This window comes from Gigantopelta aegis, chromosome 1 (genome assembly GCF_016097555.1).
Source record: "Gigantopelta aegis isolate Gae_Host chromosome 1, Gae_host_genome, whole genome shotgun sequence".
Lineage (NCBI taxonomy): Eukaryota > Metazoa > Mollusca > Gastropoda > Neomphalida > Peltospiridae > Gigantopelta > Gigantopelta aegis.
In genome coordinates this window covers 23,017,101-23,040,111 of record NC_054699.1, presented here as the reverse complement: position 1 = coordinate 23,040,111, position 23,011 = coordinate 23,017,101, and the positions used below count along the sequence as shown (strand labels likewise).

Genomic DNA, 23,011 nt, shown 5'->3' with positions numbered 1-23,011 from the left:
GTCGTTAAACAAAACAGTTGGGGTTTGTTTTTTAGTGCTGGACACAACATCGTCAGCTCGAAAACCGAATTTAGCCTACATGTACCTGTGCAAATATATTAATATGTTATGGTCGTAACTAAAGTGGGCAGGGGGCCAACTATAGGATGACAGAAAAATATTATTGCGGGAAAAAGAGGTGTTCTTGAAGGACCATGACCCCCACCCCATCTGATTATTTTCGTCTATGTACAGTCTTGTGTAAAACAAAACTCTCTCTCACACACACACACACACATTCACCAGCACCCAAAAATAAAACTAGCTGAAGACGGGCGGAATCTGGCTCGGTTGTGCGTTCGCCTTCCCTTCAGTGGACCTCATCTATAATTGGGGTTTTCCCTTTCCAACCAGTGCCCCACGACTAGTATATCAACGGTCAGGCCTACATGTGTTGGCCGGTCTATGGAAGGAAATTGCTAATGGAAAAGAATGTAGAATTTCCAAATGTTTGGCGTCTAGCAGCCGATTATTAATAAATATATGTGCTCTAGTGGTGTCGTTAAACAAAACTTTAACTGTTAACTGTACTAGGATGGGGCCGAAACGACTTGGGTCATAACATTGGGGTCGAATCATTTAGTATGGGTTATTTCCCTTGTCGGCCATTTTTGATGTTTTATTTGATTACATTGGTGTGTGTTTGAATCTTTTTATTAAGGTTCTTTTATAGTTTGATTGTGAGAAATATTAATGTTTTTAATTGCATACGGCTCTGTTGTTTTGTTGCATTAATCATTTGGTGTAAGAAAGGTAACTGATTAGGTGGATGTCACAGGATACGTTCTTTACTCTACGAGAGAAAAATCGATGTCTTTTATTGTCGTTTCCAAACGTTGAGAATTAACTTGCATAACAACAGATGTTGTTAAGCAAATAAACCCTATTTTCATAGTATTTTGCAAATGGTAGAATGTATGGTTGCATTTATCACCGTGAACAAGAGCGGTTTTAGTTTTTTAGACTAGTCCAGTGGCATAGGAAGGTGCCAAAAAGTGAAGGGGGGGGGGGGGGTCTTGTATTTTACACACTTTTACACTATTATAAAGCAAAATATCTGAAAAGTGGGGGTGCATGCCCCCCTCCGCTTCCTACACCAGGGTAAAATACTCCATGAATATGAATGACAAAAGAATGTTCCACATTACTTTTCAGTCTTTTGTACCCAGGCCAGGGTGAGCATTCAGCAGGATGGGATCGGGCTAAAATAGTAAAACTGCACCACAACCAAAACGGAACAATTTTCGTTTGTGAAAACTGAACAAATTTGGCTGTCACAGCACCTCAATATTTTGGCTATGACGGCACTTCATTTTATTTTTTGTTTATTCATTCACAAAATGCGCGAAAACAAACCACACAACTTTAATAAATTGCAATTTTTTGTTACACCAAATAAGAGAACATATTATGTAGGCCTATTCATGTGATAAAACTAACTGGTGATTAATTACATTTACAGTGAAACTAAAGGAAAAATTAAATTAAAAAATACCTCCCCCCACCCTCCAACAACAAAGACCCGCAAAAGGTTTTTCCTTTTAAAATGTGTTGTTTTTATTCAATGTTGAATAATGTAAACAATGCATGTTTTCGGAAAACATCTGTAGATGATAGTCTGCATTTTCCTGAAGTTCGACTAGCTGCTATTACTAAATTTTCCTAACATGGACATAAAAATAAAACAAAGTAGTAAATGATTAATTTTTTCTTTTTATTTGAGCATATGATTCTTTACAAACTGTAATGATTCTGGTTCTGTTTTAGCCATACATTTTTTAAATATTTGGTGCCATTTTAGCCAGTACTAGCTTCCGTTTTGTCCATAGATTTGTATTCTGTTGCAGAAAATGCTGGGTTTCGTTTTGTCCAATTTGGTTCCATTTTCACTTTGGGCTGTTTTGTCTGTAACCCAGCAGGATTCTGTGTTTTCATGTATAATACATGCAAGATTTTTGCTTGGAATCGGGAAATTGTTACATTTTATGATTCCAGCAGAATCCTAAAAGTTTTTTTTTTTTAAATGCCTGACAACAACCCTCCTCCACCCCCTGTCTCTCTTAACACATTGGGTTTTACTTGTTTGGGGTTTACAAATGGCTTTAATAGTTAAATCATGTGAAATAGGTGTTCTAAAACGTTTTAAAGGCACAGACCACAGTTTCAGCCCGTGAAAATTAAACTCTTTAAGTTTAATTAATCTACAAACTTGTAACCCACATTTGGATACGGTTATAAATGTGACAAGCTAATGTCTGATGTTTAAACAGGGAAATACTGTCTAAAAATAACATCGCTTGACTCGATAACCATTACTTGTCAGTTTTTAGAATAATGAAAAAAGCATTTTGGGTTATTTAAAAAACCTGGATGACCAGAACCACTTGAGATGTTCCGAAATTAATATTCTAAATAATAAAATTTAAGTACTTATTATTTAAATGATCAAAAACAGCTCTAATAGTGAAACATTTGTTTTAGTGTTTAAAAACTAGGGTCTGTCACTTTAAAGATTGACATATAATGGTGCATATGGCATGTCCACAGGAGGTGGGTTTTTTGTTTGTTTTACCTGGTTTCCGCAACTACATGGTGACAAAAAAGTATTTAAATTGCAGTAATAATAATATACATGTAACCCATGTTATTAGTCCCCTACCAGTCCAACCAGAGGGGACTATAGATTTTGTCTATTCATCTGTCCCAAATTTTTTTGTAACATGTTTTTTTCACAATGCCACATATATAAAGCTTAAATTGTGTATATATATATAAATGTATGTAGCTCTATCATGTATTATTACAGATGAAGTTATGGTGATTTACATATTTTAAATTTTTAACACATAGCCCTTGAACTTGGCAGATAAGAAAATGTGTTCTCCCATTATTGCTTTAGCAGTAGTATGAGAATACTTGCTGTTTGTTTACATGTACTCATTCCAGCCAGTGGTCCGCAACTGGTGTAACAGAGGCTGTGGTATGTACTATCCTGTCTGTGGGATGGTGCATATAAAATATCTCTTGCTGCTAATTGAAAAAAGGTAGCCCATGAAGTGGCGACGTCAGGTTTCCTCTCTCTCAGTATCTGTGTGGTTTTTAACCATATTCAGGGCACAATATTTCACGCGAACCGCCATTCTGTTCGCGTGTCGGTTACGCAAAATTAAATTTACGCGAACCGCAAATCGGTTACGTCGTGACCTGTAGACGTTCAGAAATTAAAACATGCAGACTTCATGATTACAGTAAGTTTATTCATGCAGACATACTACTAGTATTCCGACAAATGTTTTAGACTGATTTTTAGATACTTGATGTGCAGCAAACCAGTAACCAACGGTATATTGCAACGGTTGTAACTTGTGACCGAAGACTCGGTATAGAGTCGAGCCAAAAGTTTTAAAGAAATGTGCACGGATCGCTAAGGCGCCTAAATTATCTGCTGCTATTCTATCTCTAAAGGAATATATGTAGACATAATATTGGATTGCCTATAATTTTAGAAAGGTTGAAAACGGTTTTAAAGTAAACAAAAATGCAAAAATGTCACAAAAGCTGAAAAATACTAACATCGCATAATGAGCTGTAAATAACAAACATTTGGAACGTCACTGTAGTATAGAAGTACCAGCGATAAAGTGAAAGTAGCATCACCACCGCAAAATATCGGTGTCAAATTGTGGTCTTTCTTTTTATGTTATAAGATTTATGTTTATTAATCTAATCATGCACCAATGAGTAGCCTGTTTTATAGTTCAGAGGAACTGGACATTTGTTGCTTGGGTTTTTGGTGGGTGTTTTTTTTTCAGTCTGCTGTATACTAAATTTTACATATCAGTGATAAATGGTAGCCTTTATTTGTTATTTATAAAAGAAAATTATTAGTCTAATCATACACCAGGGAATAGGCATTTTTCCTCCAAATGTATCTATTTTGTTTTAGTACTGGGCTGATATTTAGTCATTTTACAATAGCGTTAACTTCCGCAAGCTGCACAGAGGTTATAGAATACGGTGGCCCGATGTCCAAAGACAGTGGTTTTTAGATTCTGGCAACTAAAAATTACTTTTTGCGATCCCAATGGCAAATGGTGAATAATAATAATAAATCTACAACGCTACGATCGTACGAAAACAAAAGAAACATCTACAAGTCACTTCTTTCGATTTGCAAGCATTAAAGAAACTGTTCTATAAAATGTTTTCTTTTGTATTTTGTTTTAACTTTATGTTTGAGCTAAAAAATTATGTATTTAAATATAATTTCAACGTAACTTTGAGGTAACCGATCAGGTAACCTGTGTATGTATTTAAATATAATTTCAATGTAACTTTGAGGTAACCGATCAGGTAATCCACAGGTTACGCAAATATAATTCACGTAACCGAACAATTGGTTACCTAGGTAAAAACCACGTGAACCGACTTCCGGTTACCTCAGATTTTGAAATATTGTCCCCTGCATATGACTCCTTATATGGCTGTGGTATGTACTATCCTGTCTGTGGGATGGTGCATATAAAAGATCTCTTGCTGCTAATCGAAAAAAGGTAGCCCATGAAGTGGTGATGGCAGGTTTCCTCTCTCTCAGTATCTGTGTGGTCTAACCATATGTCCGATTCCTTATAGCCGTAAAATAATGTGTTGAGTGTGTCGTTAAATGAAACATTTCATTTCGTGTTTACATTTATATCCAAGTCTTAGTTAAAACCTTGTACAAATGATAAATGTTAGAAAACTTACAGGTAATAAGAGGTTAATCAAACACTTTCATGTATGTAAATAGTTTTTTTCTTTTATTGTTAACTTGTGACATTAGAAAGTACTGCTAATATGCCATCAGGCAGTTTTAAATCCCTCTTGACATCATTATAGTCCAGAGACCCTAACCCACATTATTTTTTTTATATTGTAGTGTAGACCAACACAGATTTAAAACAACCTAGATTAAATCGCCACAAATGTAGTTATACAGACCTATCCATTCCATGACGAACAAACAAATGACACCAAGTTATTAGTCATCTACCAGGCTGGACATAGACCAGTGGTAAAGCGCTCGCTTGATGCGCAGTCGGTTTATGACCGATCCCTGTCAGAAGGCTCATTGGGCTATTTCTTGTTTTAGTCTGTGCACCACTGGTATATCAAATCTGTGGTATGTGCTATCCTGTCTGGAATGGTGTATATAAAAGATCCCTGGCTATTAATGGAAAAATGTGGGTTTTGGAAACTTTCCTGTCAGAATTGCCAAATGTTTTGACATTCAATGGCCAATGATTAAAAAATCAATGTGCTCTAGTGGTATCCTTAAACAAAATAACTTTTAGTCACCTGCTGGTACAACCAGAGGGAGACTAGATTTCATGTCCATCCGTCTGTCCCACTAGAGCTGGGCGGTATTGAAATTTCAGGTTCGGTATCAGTATTTTGGGGGTGATTTACCTCTATAGGTACAGTATTCAGTATTTGCACAATACTGATATTGAGCAGTATTTTGGTATTCTCTGCTTTAAATGTAAGCCCGAGTTAAGTCTCACCACAAATTTCATCTAAATAAAATTAAATTCCATACACAAGGCCCTAATTTTTTTTTTAGCTATTTTGTCTTTGTCAGGTGTATTGTTAGTGTTTTACTGAATGGTGGATAACATTTTTGAATGCCAAAATTTCAGTATTTTGACATTTACTTGGTACGGTAAATCGGTAATGACATGATATCAATACCGAATGATGTATACAGTATACCACCCAGCTCTATGTCCCACATAGTTTTGCAGACTTTTGTTTTCACAAATTTTAAGATGCTTGTTACAATTTTGTGTGCAGCTTCATCATGTACCGTTACTTGTTTGACTTTCATGTTAATTTACTGTTAGTGTTTTACTGAATGGTGGATAACATTTTTGAATGCCAAAATTTCAGTATTTTGACATTTACTTCGTACGGTAAATCGGTAATGACATGATATCAATACCGAATGATGTATACAGTATACCACCCAGCTCTATGTCCCACATAGTTTTGCAGACTTTTGTTTTCACAAATTTTAAGATGCTTGTTACAATTTTGTGTGCAGCTTCATCATGTACCGTTACTTGTTTGACTTTCATGTTAATTTACCAATTTGTTTTACAGAGTTGTAGCCCTTGAAAGTAAGAAATATAAAAATGTGTTCCAGATGTTTTTGTTTTTTTTTTTTTTTTTTTTTTTTTGCAGTGCCTAGAGATTTGGACTAAAATTTTGTATATAGGTTTATAGTATACTGTTAGAGAAGGAGCTGGACTTTTATGGTGATTTACCCATTTTTCACAGTTACGGCCCTTGAACTTAGGAGATAGAAAAGTTTTTCTGGCCTGTTTTTTTCCGCAATGCAACAAAATAATGAGCAGTATTTAGTGTGTAGCTTTACAGAATAAGTTTCACTGTTATGGTGATTTATCCATTTTTTACAGTTATCGCCCTTGAACGTAAAAAATACAAATATTATTTGGGGACATGTATTGCTTTAGCAGTACTCCGAATGCTTGTATAAAGCCGTATTCATATTTGCTTGATTATTACATGCGAATTTCATTACTATTTATATTATTTTCTTTCTGTTTTGTTTTTTTTACATCAAAATAATTGTATATTTTCAGATTATTAATGAATTCGTCGGCGTTAATTGCCTAATTGCATAAGCAGCACGGACAGTAGCAAACAAGCAAGCAGTTCAGCAGCGAACTTCAGGGCATCGGACCAAGCATATCGCAGCAATATTCAGAGCGGATAAATTTATAGCTTTCGGAGATACTTAAATTTTTGGTCCATTTTTTCGCATACCTAGTGGAAGTTGTTGACATTATGGCGGATGAAAATAGCGATAATAATGCCAATTGCAGCATCGATAATGCCGGACCTAGTCGCAAGCGGCCAGCCGATACGGAAGCGCAGATCTGCCGGGACTTTTTGCGTAATGCATGTACACGTGGTAAAGCCTGCAAGTATTATCACCCCGAGGATGTGACACCAGACAGTAAGCTTGTCGAGTTCTGCCACGACTATCAAAACCGAGGGAGATGTCGCCGGACAAATTGCAAATACATGCACTGTACGGAGGAAGAAGAGAAAATCTACCATGAAACGGGAGCCCTTCCCCCAGGAGTGCAGTCTGGTCCCGCAGAGCAGGTGCCCGTTTGCAAAGACTACTTGAACGGCATGTGCACACGAACGCATTGCAAGTTCCGACACGTAGACGATGGGCGGGCCGTAGGTGCCATGGGTGTTGGCGGTGGCGGCGGTGGTGTTGGCGTTGGCGGCGGCGTTGGCGTTGGCGTTGGCATTGGCGGTATGCTTGACAAGCGGCGACGTCTGGATTATGATTCCGCTCGAATGGAATACGCTGACCGAATGAGAATGTTAGACGATGAGAATATGTTTCTGCGGCGTAGGCTTGCCGATCGCGAAGACGAGATCGTCGGCTTGCGGCGAAGGCTACTCACTCTGGAAGGTGAAACGGAGTCCCTGCAAAGGAAGCTGATGGCAGATCCACAGTGTCTTCAGCTGAAGAAACAGGTGGCGGATTTGGCGTCGATGAACGGAATATTGCTAGAGCAGAATGCGCGACTCAAGCTAAGCTCTAGCGCAGACACGGGCAACGCGCCTTACGGCCAGGGTAATAGCATGTCGACAGCAGCATCGGTGGCTGGCAGTGTCACTCAGGCTCAGAACTATTTAGACCAGCTCGATCAGAAGTACTCGTATGGACAGGGTGGGTCTGCCGGCCACAGTAGTGGAGGTATCCGATACATGTGAATAGATTCGTGTTTGATATGGCGGTGGCGTTATTGTGAAAGGTAACTGATGAGTGGAAGACCTAGACAAGTGTGTTCTTTGCCATGTAGTTTTAATTGGTAACTGTTTCTGAATCATTGCACGTACAAACGTTTTCAGTATATGTTTCAGACTCTTTCTTTTTTCTAATTGAAATCAACGACATGTTGATCATTACAACCTACTCCCATTATGGTTTCCCCATGAACATTTGTTTTATTCCATCAGGTGACTGACCAACTTCTGTCAGTTTCTAATCGCAAAGAGCTGTATTGTTCACAGCTAAAGTAGATTAACTTTTTGACAACTTTCTCATCATAATTATTTTGGAAGTGAAAGTAGACTGTTGGGTTGTTATTACCTACTTTCATTGGTTCCCTCGTTACCATTTGTTTTCGAATCCAAGCTTCAGGTCACAGTGATCTTGATATAAATAATAGATTTAGATATTTCTATTATTGTTTATTTTCATGTTCATTGTTTTATCCTATTATTGTTCAAACACGCTGTCCTGGGACTGTTTGTCCAGTGCAGTGGGTTAATCATTAGTTAATCGTTAATCGTTAGTTGGGAAGTCTGTAGTGGCCTTTTACCACCTCCCTATTTCAATATTGGTATTAACATTTTGTTTTGGTTCGAACCAGTACAGGGATGTTAATCTGGTATCTACTCAGTCATCCGAAGTGGTGAGGGTAATATTTTCACCAACTGAAAGGTAAATTGGTGTGTGGGTCCCCTGTCGTCCGTCGCCTATGAAAATGGCATAACCACTACATAATAATATTTAGCACATAAAGGGAGACCACTGTGCATTTATTTTCGAGCCAATATAATGTCTATGTAACAGATATAGTGGACAATCATTTCATTGTAACCTTGCTTTGTAGATTTAATCATTTTGTTTTGCGCCCATTGTCATTTTGATCTAATTACTGTTTACTTGCATCATATAGGTAACTAAGTATTTGACGTTTACTATGGTGTGGACTAATAGGTCAGTCGTATGGCAGTTGTCTGAGGTATTGTAGGTTTTTGGGTCGATAGCGCTTAATGTATTAGCGTTTCTGCTATCCAAAACGGTGCACCACAACTGATGGGAGGCAGTAAGTTTGATGACGACCGATTTCGTCTCAACAAAGTGCCGAAATTGTTGTTTAGCAAATATTCATTTCACTTCATCTTCCTCCCTCCCAGCCCACTTTTGACCTCTTGTCTTGCGCCATTAATATGTCATTACTATCACATGTATCGTCATATTCATTTCAATCGTGTCCAATTAAGGTTCATGCATGCTGTCCTGGGAACACGATTCAGCTGTATTTGGTTGTCCAAGACTGGTTGATGAGCGGGAGGATGGTATAATGGCCTTAAACCTCCCCGTAGAACCACCAAATGTGATGACTGGTCACTATGCCACTGATGTCTGTGTATATTGTTTGTATAATTGAATAACGGTAACCTGTTTTAGGGCGGAATATAGCTCTATCGGTAGTGTTCGCCTGAGCTGTTTGCGTCGTAGGATCGAACCATATTGGTTGACCCATAATCTAATTGGGATTTTGTCCCGTCTCTACCAGTGCCCCACCACTGGTATATCAAAGGCCATGTCATGTGCTATTCAGCCAGTTGGAAAAGAAATGTAAAAGATCCCTTGCTGCTAATGGAAAAAATGTAGCGGGTTTCCTCTAAGACTTCCATGTCAAAAATTACCAAATGTTTCATATCCAATAGCCGATGATTAATAAATCAACGTGTTCTAGTGGTGTCGTTAGACAAAACATACTTAACTTTAGCTGGGGATGAGGGAAGAGGGCAGATGGGTACGTGAGCATGATCAGTTGGCGAAGAGAACGAATTCTTGTATGTTTGTGATGAAATGAAAAATAACCGACGTGCTTCCTGTGGTGGGTTTTTTCTAACTTCAAAAGTACAATCATGTTTGTATATTGACAACACTGTACCTGGCCTATACTAATGAGATGCACAGAACAGAGTATGTGTAGTGATTATGAGTATTTTCAAGCTAGACTACGCTTCTTTTTTTCTTTCTTTTTTGTATATATTTTTTTTCTTTTGTGGGGGAATATTGGAGCAACTGCCTCCTCTCGACCCACGCCAGGTACGGTCCTCGTTGACTCGTAGCACTAGCAGTACATTATTTGTTCAGTTCCAGATGAATATTGTTTTTAAATATGTCATATATGTTGTTATAGTTTGATTTGAGGTAGTAAACAAAGAATTAACATTTTCATTGTATTCGGAGTTAACTTCTTCCAAAACCAATGGGTCATTCAAGGTGCTGGATTGACCCTGGGTGGATCAAAAAGTGCAGATGAGCTAGGAATATGTAATGCCTGGACGGTCGCCCGATGCCCGATCAGTCTGGGATCGATCTCCGTCAGTGGGCCCATTGGGCTATTTCTCATTCCAAATGGTAAATCAAAAGTCGTGGCATATGCTATCCTGTTTGTGGGATGGTGCATATAAAAGATCCCTTGTTACTAATGGAAATATGTAGCGGGTTTCATCTCCAAGACTGTCAAAATTACCAAATGGCCGATGATTAATAAATTAATGTGCTCTAGTGGGGTCATTTTAACCGGCCTCGGTGGCGTCGTGGTTAGGCCATTGGTCTACAGGCTGGTAGGTACTGGGTTCGGATCCCAGTTGAGGCATGGGATTTTTAATCCAGATACCGACTTTAAACCTTGAGTGAGTGCTCCGCAAGGCCCAATGGGTAGGTGTAAACCACTTGCACCGACCAGTGATCCATAACTGGTTCAACAAAGGCTATGGTTTGTGCTATCCTGCCTGTGGGAAGCGCAAATAAAAGATCCCTTGCTGCCTGTCGTAAAGAAGAGTAGCCTATGTGGCAACAGCGGGTTTCCTCTAAAAACTATCAGAATGACCATATGTTTGACGTCCAATAGCCGATGATAAGATTAAAAATCAATGTGCTCTAGTGGCGTCGTTAAATAAAACAAACTTTACTTTACTTTACTAGTGGGGTCATTAAAACAAATTTTAATTATGTAATGCCTTGAAAGCTTATGTTCTCTAGGATATGCCTTTACATAAAGTCAATTTTTTATGACACCACTAGAGCACATTTCTTTATTAATCATCGGCTATTTAGTCATTTTGACAGTTGTAGAGATGAAACCTACATACGTATTTACATTCGTAGCAAGGGATATTTTATATGCAAAATTACATTGAGAACCAAATGATCACTTTCAGTGATTTACTAGTAGAACAATTCATTTCATTTACACTTTGTTTCGTGTTTATATCCAATTAAGGTTCAAACACGCTGTCATGGGTATCACTTCGGCCATCTGGGTTGTAGGCTATGCCCAGGACAATGGGTTAGTCCTGCTGGTGGTTGGTGAGAAGTCTGTCTTCTGGCTTTAACACCTACCCATTTAGTCATTAAAGTCACTCTGGACCGGCAGGGGTGGGGTGGTGGTGTGGCGTGTGTTTAAGAAGTATTCCACTACATGGCTATGTGTGTTTTACAAGAATTCAACCACATGGTGTGTTCAACAAATATTGCATTGTTCCTTTCCCCATACAGTTATAAACCGTGACATTATAGCAAAACTAATCTGGTGGTGTGTTTTGAAATCGTTGCATAACTGAGGCGTGTTCAGAAAGGCGTGCACGCGCGAACGATTTGACTGGTACCGTCGTACCAGTCTGAATCTTCTGTCATACCATTCATTTTAACTTACGTTTGTGCTTATATCCAATTACGGTTCAAGCACGCTGTCCTGGGCACACACCTCAGCTATCTGGACTGACTGTCCAGGATAGGGTTAGTGAGAGAGAAGATGGTGTAGTGGCTTATCCACGACACCACCGAGGCTGGTTCTGTCATACCACAATCTTTGAATGTTAGACGCAAATCCTTATTTAGCGAGTGACTGCGAACGCTCTCTCTCTCTCTCTCTCTTCCCCCCCCCCCCCCCCCCCCCCCGCAACAAGCCTCGGTTCGACTACGTCAAATGTCAAAAACACGTACGTAGTGTGGCAAAAGTTTGGCAAGTTCCCAAATCGAGTAATCTTGAATATTCAGAGCGGTACTAAGACTAGTTGATTGGAATCTGCTTAGTAGTGGAACAGTTTTCGGTCACCGTGTACAAACATGTTCATAGGTATATATCCCAGGGGAGCTATCCTCGCCCAAATAGTACACCAGGCGTTATTTCTATGTCCTCTTGATGCGTTTAAAAACTATTTACTGCTGCATTAGGCCTAATCAGTGTATAAAATAATCATAAAACAATATGTACACGTCTTCCAGAAGTCCTCAAAATGGCCCCCGCATTTTATTTTCTATGGAAGGGTTCTGTAAACTGATAGCACAGCTTGAATCATGTAACTTGTTTCTGTGGAAAGTGCATGTAAAAGATCCCTTGTTACTAATGGAAACGTTGCAGATTTCCTCCAGACAACGTGTCAGAATTATCAAATGTTTGACACCCAATCGCCGATGATTAATTAAGTTTGTTTTGTTTAACGACACCACTAGAGCACGTTGATTTATTAATCATCGGCTATTGGATGTCAAACATTTGGTAAATCTGATGTATAGTCTTTGAAAGGAAACCCGATACATCTTCCCATTAGGTCAGGTCAGATCATAGGTTTTAACGTGCATATTCAGAACAAGCTGTTGTAGTACACGCCTGCCATGGGCGCAGGTGTCGACTGTCACCGGCTGCTCCGTCCAGGATAGGAAGAGGTTTGGGGGGGGGGGGGGGGGATGGATTTTCCCATTAATATCGAGGGTATTTTATATGCACCGACCCACAGACAGGAGAGCACATACCACGGCCTTTGATATACCAGTCGTGGTGCACTGGCTGGAACGAGGGGTGTGGGAGCAGTTATATTAATTCGTCTTTTATCTTTTGAGTGGGGCTATGTTTATCGCGGGGCCAGAACCCTCTCCCCGCACCCACAACGTTTATGACGCCTATACCCCCTGCCCTGCCAGCTACACACCCACTCATGTGATCGACTGTGGAACACCCCTTAGGAAACAAGTGTTTGCTTAAGTTCTTTCAAGCTACAATTCGTCACCAGTATTGTTATCAAACATCAAACATTTCAGCACAGCACTGCGACAATTTCATGACGTGTCCTGCATAAATAAATGTATGTTTTAAATCACCTTTGGCAAATACACAATGTGCGGTGATTGATCTTGAGTTACACTGGTCACGTGGTCGCTGATTTCAGTTTACTGGGCAGCACAACAGACGGGAAATTTACATTTCGTCGGCGTCGTAGGTACAATTAGTACACTTGTTAGGTGAGGTGGTCAGTCATATTTTCGACAGGTACAGTTATGTTTGTTATAAAGTTTTTGCCTTTCTTTTTCTGTCATTTTAATTTACTCTCTCTCTCTCTCTCTCTCTCTCTCTCTCTCTCTCTCTCTCTCTCTCTCTCTCTCTCTCTCTCGTTAGTTTATGTATTCTCTGGCGGGTTTTTTTTTTTAATTATTAATTGTTTTATTTTAATATTTTGTTCACTTGTTACACTTAAACAGGAGTGTTTGCAGGGGGTTCGGGAGGTCAACCCCCACCCATTTTTCTTTTTAATATATTTTCCTGGAGAGGATGACGAGACTCCTGCCCCCTATAAACGTCGCTCGCTAAGTCGAGACCGCAAACACACACATGCTAAAATTCCTGCACACGAGTGATCTAGTTCGGTGCTAGCTAGAGTGCTCGCCCGAGTGTTCCACAGCCTATATCAAAAACTATGGTGAGTGCTGTCCTGTGCAAAATTGCATATAAATGGTCACATTGGGTGCTAATCTGCAGGAATGGCCGATGTCTATAAATGACCTACAAAACGACTTATTTTAAAATTTGGACATTAATGGTGCACACATAGATAAAAGTATCTTGCTGTTATTCAGTTAGCCTACCGTAACTACGTATTTTGGTGATTACTATATTTTACTTCAGTAATATTAACCAAATCAGCATTGAAAATGTTAATATATACTCTTCAAAAAAAGAAACGCAAAAGGGTACAAATGGGTTATAACTCCGATTTTATGTTTCCTACCGGTTCATGCTTTGTGAATATAAGGTCATTGCATGTCCCAAACACATTCCCACGGTTACATTCGATAAAACGCAGCTACTGTACAATAAAGTTCCAAAATGTGAATATTCGCAAAAACGCAGCCACGTGCAAACCATGTCACCACTGCACGTGCGTTGTCTGCACGTGCAACATGAACACCGACAGTATAAAAGTGCAGGGTGTTCGCTTGCCTGGCCTCTGTATCTGGCCGACAGTTGACAATCCAGGACATGCCACGTCTCAGTGAACCGCAGAGAAACCATGCCATCGGCCGACTAGACGCAGGCAAATCCAGAACGGCCGTTGCCAGGGCATTCCATGTGTCCCCAAGCACCATCTCCAGACTGTGGGACCGTTACCAGCAACATGGATCAACACGTGACCTCCCTAGATCCGGTCGACCACGGGTCACTACCCCCGGGCAGGACCGCTACATCCGGGTACGCCACCTTCGGGAACGATTGACTACTGCCACCTCCACAGCCGCAGCAATACCAGGTTTGCGCAGGATATTCGACCAGACCGTACGGAACCGCCTACGTGAGGTAGGAATTCGTGCCAGACGTCCAGTTCGAGGTGTCATCTTAACACCACAACACCGTCGACTCCGACTGCAGTGGTGCCAGATTCATCGACAATGGCCTCAACTGCGATGGAGACAGGTGTGGTTCAGTGACGAGTCCCTATTTCTGCTCCGACGTCATGATGGAAGATGTCGCGTGTATAGGCGTCGTGGTGAACGTTATGCGGCAAACTGCGTGCAGGAAGTGGACAGATTCGGCAGGGGTAGTGTCATGGTGTGGGCAGCCATCTCACACACTGGCAGAACTGACCTGGTCCACGTGCAGGGCAACCTGAATGCACAGGGCTACATTGACCAGATCCTCCGGCCACACATCGTTCCAGTTATGGCCAACGCCAACGCAGTGTTCCAACATGACAACACCAGGCCTCACACAGCACGTCTCACAACGGCTTTCCTACAGAACAACAACATTAATGTCCTTCCTTGGCCATCGATATCACCGGATTTGAACCCAATTGAGCATCTATGGGACGAGTTGGACCGACGCCTCCGACAGCGACAACCACAGCCCCAGACCCTGCCCGAGCTGGCAGCAGCATTGCAGGCCGAGTGGGCCACCATCCCCCGGGACGTCATCCGTACTCTGGTTGCTTCAATGGGCAGGCGGTGCCAGGCAGTTGTCAACACACGCGGAGGCCACACCCGGTATTGACTCCAGATGACCTTGACCTTGGTGGTGTGTCCTATCACTTACTCACAATGGACTAGAGTGAATTGTGAACAATCCTGCAACATTTGGTAATTATCGGACTCACCATTCAATAATTAAATCAATTCTCCAAATGTTACGACAATGTGGTTTTGCGTTTCTTCTTTTGAAGAGTATAGAATAAATATGTATGTGACAGCAACATTATGCAGGCCTATTGGGGTGAGAATAAATCTATATTTAGAGGTGTAGTTAAACACGCCAAACTTTAATAGTATGGAAGAAACGGAGTGCCAACTAATAAATATTGAAGGGCACGATTTTATGACATCTGAAGTCATAAACCTTAGTTGTTGCTTTCATTAAAAAAACATTTTAACTAACTAGTAAAACAAATGCTCCGCCGCTATCTGTAGCCTCTGTGATTGGGGTGGGTGGGAGGCACTGTATCGTTAAGACATTTTTAACCTTAAGATTCAAACCTAAAGTAAAACTTATTTTATATTGATTAATTATTTCTATTGTTTTGTTCAGTTCTTCAAATATGACTGGGACTCAGACCACCAAACAGTCATTTTTGAACGGATTCCTAGGATCCAGTGACGGGCTGTCCAAATCTCTTTCTCCACCACCTAGAGTAAAACCAGAGGGTGAACAATATTATATTAGGGGTCAAGGCGTCATAAAAGGATGGGCGTTCGGACAGCGAATTGACGACGCATACACATCCCCACGTCCCAACGTAAGGTGTCCTTCAGCTGACGCAAAGACAAATTATCAGATGGGCTGGTACGGGATGATTTCGCCCATGCTCAATGGCACCGCAACTCCCAGGATATCGTCTGCCCCGTGTCGTGTGAAGCCCGAGGGAGAGAAAAATGCTGGCTTAGCGAAAGGTAGACGTATGAAAATCATAGTAAATGAATACGCCCAGCGTGGCCCAACTCCCAGAAATCCTCGCGTCAAACCGGAAGCAGAAGAAACAGCGGAAGTTCACAAAGGAGGGAGAATGCGAACGTTGATTCACAAACAAGGTGTCATTCCGGAATTAAGCAAGGCTGTTCCGCGAATAAAACCAGAGGCAGAAGACATTGCCCACGTGAGTAAAGGTAAAAGGATGTACAACATCGTCCACAAATATCAGCAGAGCCACGTCTCGCCTCGGCCTGCGCCTAGAGTGAAACCAGAGGCTACAGACGTTGCTGAGGTGAGCAAGGGCAAACGTATGGCCAGGTTAATCCACAAGTACGGAATACTGCCAACGTCTTCCAGACCAGCGCCAAGAGTGAGACCGGAAGCGGAAGACAATGCTAGTCTCGATCGCGGAGGACGCATGTCGAGACTGATGCACGACATGCACACGTTGCCAGACACTCCCCGGCCAGTCCCTAGAGTGAGGTCATCGGAGGCTGCACAAATAGCTCTTCACCATCAAGGACAGGTCGGGAAAATCCTCCGCCAGACTGGAAGAAAGTCGTACATTTTTGTTCCTGGAGAACAAAAGAAAACTTATATGCAAACGAGAACTATCTAACATTTGGGTAATTTGTATACCATACTAAATGCAGGGCCTATTTGACTTATTTTGTTAATTATGTTTAATTGGTATCTCATAAATATAGATTTACCAATTTCTTCTTACAGTTGGTTGCTTATTTGTAAACATTGGTTCTATAGAGAATAATACATCAGTGGCCGTTAGATATCATTTATCTCACAACGAGTTGTTTTAAAATGTATCTAACGAGCAAAAGCGAGTTTGATACGTTATTAAACAACGAGTTATGAGATAAATGGTATCTAACAGACAAGAATTTATTATTCTATTTTTTACATATCAAATTTTAACATCTTTATCGAATAAAAGATAATTACAACCCTTTACACTTGTAGCTGTCTTACGTGTCACAGACACGATTACTAGATTAACTATACGTCACAGTGTAATCTATTTCCACCGTGCTGTGGGTTTTTATTGGACATTGGTGACCTGGTCATCACCTAGGAGCAGCCAGTCGTATGTCTTGAAATTGTTAACACACGTACGAGTGTAAACAACTGTGTGTTATCAAAAATAACACATTGTGTTCTCGCCAACGGGTGTGTAAGAAATTAATTTCTTACACGTCTGTTTTAAGAGATGACTCGTTGTAGACCAATATTGTCTTCAACATATGTTGGAAATCTCTTTTGATGACCCAGTGATGACCCGGTCACCACAACCATATCATCCAATCAAATAAGGACGATAGAAATTGATTGTTCTGTGATGTGTAAGTTAACCTGAAATTGATTACTGTGTGACGCATACGTTAACTGCCACACGAGTACATTAAAACGTTAAAAAAGTGGTTTCAATTTAGTTTATACCTGGGGTGTTTTCAGGACATGTAAGAAATAGAATACTACATTCGTGTCCGTTAGATACTATTTATCTTACAACTCGTTGTTTAAAATTGTATCTAGCTTGCTTTTGCTCGTTAGAGAAAACACAAAAAAAAACCCATCTCAATGAAAGATCAGTGGTATCCCACGGCCACTCATGTAATATTCTTTATATCCTAAAGTTATAAGTAACAACAACAACAAAACTTTTACAAAGTTCCAAATGATTTTGACCTTAGATTGACCCTAAGAACTGTGTTGCTAAATGATTCATTTGCTGAACACTCCTACCAAATATGAAAGCCATCTTTGAAGAAAAAATATGAGCTTGTAATTGGAGACCCTAAGGTTCAAAACACACCGAATCTGCAGGCTTGCGTGTGGAGGGGGGTGGGGGGGGGGGGGGGGTCAAACACCTCCCCAAGACTCTTTTCTTTTCTTTTTTTCTATGTCGAGTAGTTTTGGGGGGAGCATTCATAACCCGAACCTCTTTAAATCTTCGCTCGCCATGGTCTAGACTCCCTCTCTGCACAATTTCCTGCCACGCGCCTAAATTGAGTGTGTGTGTGGTATGTCTGGCGCTGTCATAATATAGTGCATGTTTTGTGTCGCCTGCTGCCAAATATGTAAATCGTGCTAGTGCAGCCGCGGTGTGTTTTGTCACGTTCCATTCAGTGTGGGTTTTTTTCGACTTAATACTCTCGCCAGACCCAGACCCAGCCCCGGTGTGTTTTGCCTAGATATTACAGTTGTGGTCTTTGCTGAAAGGAAGGAAAGAAGGAAGGGATGGGTTTTTTTTTTTTTTTTTTTTATCTATATATAACGATGCACCCAGTTCACATTTTGATTAACGGCTATATGGAAGGAAGAAATTTTTTTATTTAACGACGCACTCAACACATTTATTTACGGTTATATGGCATCAGACATATGGTTAAGGACCACACACATATATATAGAGAGAGACAGAGGAAACCCGCTGTCGCCACTAAATGGGTTACTCTTTTCGATTAGCAGCAAGGGATCTTGTATATGAGACTGCCTCATCATCAGATGATACTGTCATGTCATCCTCTTCGATGCTCTCATCATCATCGATCCCGTTTTCATCTCGAATGAGGGTTTCTGGCAGTTGTATCAGTGAGATCGGTATTCACCCACATTTCTGAAACAAAGGATGCATGTTTGATATGCATGGTTAGCTCTGCCTCACATGGTGGAATGGCACTAGCATTTATGCCCTTCATCTTCTCCAACGGATTCTTTGTCGTTGACTTTGGTCCATAACCCTTTTCAAATATCTTGTATCGAAAGGTATTGAGTGTTGTCTTGCTTGTATCCTTTGCTTCATAGATGCTAGCGGTAAATGTTTGCAGGGTATTTTGTGTGATATGACTGGTTCAATCGCCATATCTTCAAATGCTTTTTGTACCTTTGTATTATTTTCCAGATTAGCAGATGGTCTCAACTTTCCCTTGCGAACAAATGATCCAGTGTAGTCACTACTGGTGAATGCATGGAATCCTGGTAGTGCTGCACATATCTGAGGGCCAAGTATCAAACTCATACTTTCTGCAGTGATACAACATGATGACTGCTTTGTCAGTACATGACGCACGGATGACTACGTCTCCTTTTACCCCAGTCTTATGAGTGTCATCAACTGCTTTTGCATGAAGGCATATCTTGGTATCCGCCTCCTCGTGCTTATTTCTAAGGTCATCGACCACATCACACTTCAGAACTCCATCTACAACTTTGAAATGATGGCATTCCCCTGGAATATCAAGGTAGAGCTGGTGGCTTTCAATTATCTGTGCATATTGCTGGTCCGGCCACTCCCTTGCCAGGAACTGTGAAAGTTGGGTTTTGAATGATCAAAAACTCTCTGTTATCTGCTCCTCTTCTGCCTCACTCCATATCTTTCAAAGATGGCTGTGGGTAGTTGTCAAAGACGAGGTGAATTTGAATGATAGACAATGCCATTGTTTGAATCAGAATGTTTCTTGCAAGTCCTTCGTAAGTGAGGTAATGTATGAAGGTGAAATTGGCTGTCTACAATGCATACACGTGTGAATTCGGGGTGGCCTTTTCCGTCTTTCACCTCTGATTCCAATAAATGGAAGGAAGCGCTTTTTTTCGGTTTTTGCCATTGTTCCATCTGTGCTGCACATTGACAATGGTACAGGTGTGAGTGAATATTAAAATATGAATGGCAAGTCCAGATTCCGTTTGGTTACTAGTAACACCAGGTGAACCATAAGATCTGTTGTACTCTCAAGTTCAGCTATTCTGTGGTCTTTAGCTCTTTGATTCTTCACACAATCATTTGTAAAGGACTTTATCTTCTCTTCAAATCTGTTGAGATTACTAATGCAGGACTGTAGGAATTTCGGTGGTGTGACTGTCCATTTTCTGGAACGCTGAGCAGACTTTCCCGTATCTTGTCACTGGTAGCTTTCCCTGTGCTTATGTTGAGCAGATAACAGGGCGTTTTTGATAACAGGACCTCAACAAAGGAGACCACAGGTCAATAGTGATGCCTTGAAATCGAGATCATTCTAAACCCAACTACCACAGTTCCTGGCAAAGTTGTAGATGGAGTTCTCAAGTGGGAAGTGGTCGATTACCTTAGATATAAACACAAGGAGGCGGATACCAAGATATGCCTTTATGCAAAAGCAGTTGATGACACTCACAAGACTGGGGTAAAAGGAGATACTGACATAGCAGTCATCATGCTGTATGATTGCAGAAAGTTTGAGTCGCCACTGTGGATTGATGTTGGTACAGCTGCCAAAAATAACCACAGATATACCAATATAATCGCTATTTACCAGATACTTGGCCCTCAGATATGTGCAGCACTACCAGGATTCCATACATTCACCGGTAGTGACTACACTGAATCATTTGTTCGCAAGGGAAAGTTGAGACCATCTGCTAAGCTGGAAAAGAATACCGAGGTACAAAAAGCATTTGAAGATATGGCGATTGATGCAGAACTGTCATATTATACAAAATACCCTGCAAACATTTACCGTTAGCATTTATCGAACAAAGGATACAAGCAAGACAACACTCAATGCCTTTCAATACAAGATATTTGTAAAGGGTTAAGGACCAAAGTCAACGACAAAAAATCTGTTGGAGAAGCTGAAGGCCATAATTGCAAATGCCATTCCCACCATGTGAAGCAGAGCTAACCATGCATATCAAACATGCATCCTTTGTTTCAGAAATGTGGGTGAATACCGATCTCACTGATACAACTGCCAGAAACCCTCATTCCAGATGAAAACGGGATCGATGATGATGAGAGCATCGAAGAGGATGACATGACAGTATCATCTGATGATGAGGCAGTCCTTTTTGAGGATGAAGATTAAGGAAGGTGAAAGTTGTTTAGGCAGGCAATGAAATGGAACCAGACTGGAACTTAAGTTCTGTTTTGATCAATAATTTTCTTTCTATCTGGTGACTAATCAGAAAAATGAACCTTGAGTGAAATTTTGATCACATCAATAACTTAGTTTAGATTTAGGGAGACACTTTTCGTTTTGACCTAGTCGTGGAGTTCGACTGCATTTAGTATAATCATATACTCACATTCTTTATTCATGATGTGGTTTTGGAGAAATCCCATTTTTATTTCATGTGTTTTGGCACAGAATCGAAAGTATATCGTGTGGATTGCGGCTTGGACAGAATTCTCCAAAATTGATTAGGGAAGGTCCATAAATATCGATGTGCTTCACAATCCGAACAATGTTCGGAAGGGGGGTAGGGGGTAAAAGCCATGTTCGGATTGCTTTTCAGGTAAAACATCGGTCCATCGAAGGTCAATGTTTCGTACACATTATATCAATGTTTTTATGTTAAGATTAGGGGAGGGGGGAGGGGTTCAAACCCAATCCTAACATTGTTAGGATTACGAAAACCATTGACATTTAATGATTTATGGGCCGTCCCTTATTCAAATGAGTGGCCATTACATCATCCAGAACCATCACCTATGGACCCTGTGAACTAGCTTGTATCTTAAGTTTGGTATACCAAGCTTTTCACTGTTCAACTAATAGTACACTCAGAATTTCACTAGACACTGGTAAAAACAATGGAACAAGTACGTATAACTATTACAACAGTTCATGCAAAAGGTATCACTGCTATAACACTCACACTGGGAATTAAAGGCAATGAGAAGATCAAGTAAATGTAATCTTTCATTGTTCAAATGTGGAAATAGTCATATTATCATATTCATATAATATTACAATCAAATAGAAAACTATTTAGTTATATTAATCATACATTTTCATTTCACGCTCATTGCATTTAAAGTGGACTAGGAGTTGACATTAAGAATGACGGATCTTGTTTACCATACCAACAGAGAACATATTAATGTTTTGATGTACTCGTGAATGCTAATAAACCTGATATTTGGCAAATTGTGACCTTTCACTTTAAGTGAATTCAGTACAGGGGTTGATATTTAAGAATCATTGATCCTTAGTGGGGGTACCCTAAGGAATATTTTGGCATCAGTTTCTTTTAACGTTAGTTTCGTTAATGTACCTGATCGTGCTAATTAAACCTGAAATTGGATGGATTTTGACCTTTGACCCGTTCTTAAGTGGATTCGATACTGGTTTTGACACTTAAGAATCACTGATCCTTTGTCAGGGTACCCTAAAGAATATTTTGGCATCAGTTTCGTTGATGTACTCAACCATGCTAATTAAACTTCTAATTAGTGCTAATTAGGGGCGTTCTTAAGTGGACTAAGTACAGGAGATGACACTTAAGAATGGTAGATCTTAATTAGTACATCAACAGAGAATATTTTAACGTTAGTTTCGTTGATGTACTCGATCGTGCTAATTAACCTGAAATTGGGTGGATTGTGACCTTTGACCTGTTCTTAAGTGGATTCGGTACAGGTTTTGACACTTAAGAATCACTGATCCCTAGTCAGGGTACCCTAAAGAATATTTTGGCATCAGTTTCGTTGATGTACTCAACCATGCTAATTAAACTTCTAATTAGTGCTAATAAGGGGCGTTCTTAAGTAGACTAAGTACAGGAGCTGACACTTAAGAATGGTGGATCTTAATTGGTACATCAACAGAGAACATTTTGGTTTAGGTTTGATTGGTGTACTCAACCATGCTAATTAAACTTAAAATTTGGGGTATTTTGAGGGGCGGCCCCTCGGATTGGTACAGGAGATGACACTTAAGAATGGCCGTTTGTGGGTCACACAGCCCACACCTATATATTCCGGGCCTCAAACCTTTTGTACTCGCAATGCTAATTAAACCTCTCTGGGCTCCCGGTTTACTAGGTGATGACCAGGTCACCAGTGCCATGCAGCCAATACAAAACCCGCATGCCACGGCCTTTGATATACCAGTCGTGATGCA

At 40.4% G+C, this 23,011-nt stretch overlaps 2 protein-coding genes across 3 annotated transcripts; both read left to right on the top strand.

The window, feature by feature from the left end:
* Positions 1-644: 644 nt before the first annotated feature.
* Positions 645-10,106, top strand: LOC121372367 (zinc finger CCCH domain-containing protein 10-like). 2 transcript variants are annotated; one of them, XM_041498673.1, is made up of 2 exons: positions 645-674; positions 6,684-10,106. In XM_041498673.1, exon 2 carries the CDS (start codon positions 6,889-6,891, stop codon positions 7,837-7,839), a length of 951 nt encoding a protein of 316 aa, XP_041354607.1. In that variant the 5' UTR covers positions 645-674; positions 6,684-6,888; the 3' UTR covers positions 7,840-10,106. The 2 variants fall into 2 exon arrangements, with proteins under 2 accessions (XP_041354607.1, XP_041354614.1); XM_041498680.1 differs by lacking the exon at positions 645-674 and adding an exon at positions 777-792.
* A 2,534-nt stretch (positions 10,107-12,640) lies between these two features.
* LOC121372356 lies at positions 12,641-16,832 on the top strand. The gene is made up of 2 exons (XM_041498662.1): positions 12,641-13,205; positions 15,732-16,832. Exon 2 carries the CDS (start codon positions 15,742-15,744, stop codon positions 16,729-16,731), a length of 990 nt encoding a protein of 329 aa, XP_041354596.1. The 5' UTR covers positions 12,641-13,205; positions 15,732-15,741; the 3' UTR covers positions 16,732-16,832.
* The last annotated feature ends 6,179 nt before the right edge of the window (positions 16,833-23,011 follow it).

What these genes read in the sequence shown, in the direction of transcription:
- LOC121372367 (XM_041498673.1), top strand. Translation starts at nt 6,889, where the DNA reads ATGGCGGATGAAAATAGCGATAATAATGCCAATTGCAGCATCGATAAT.
- LOC121372356 (XM_041498662.1), top strand. Translation starts at nt 15,742, where the DNA reads ATGACTGGGACTCAGACCACCAAACAGTCATTTTTGAACGGATTCCTA.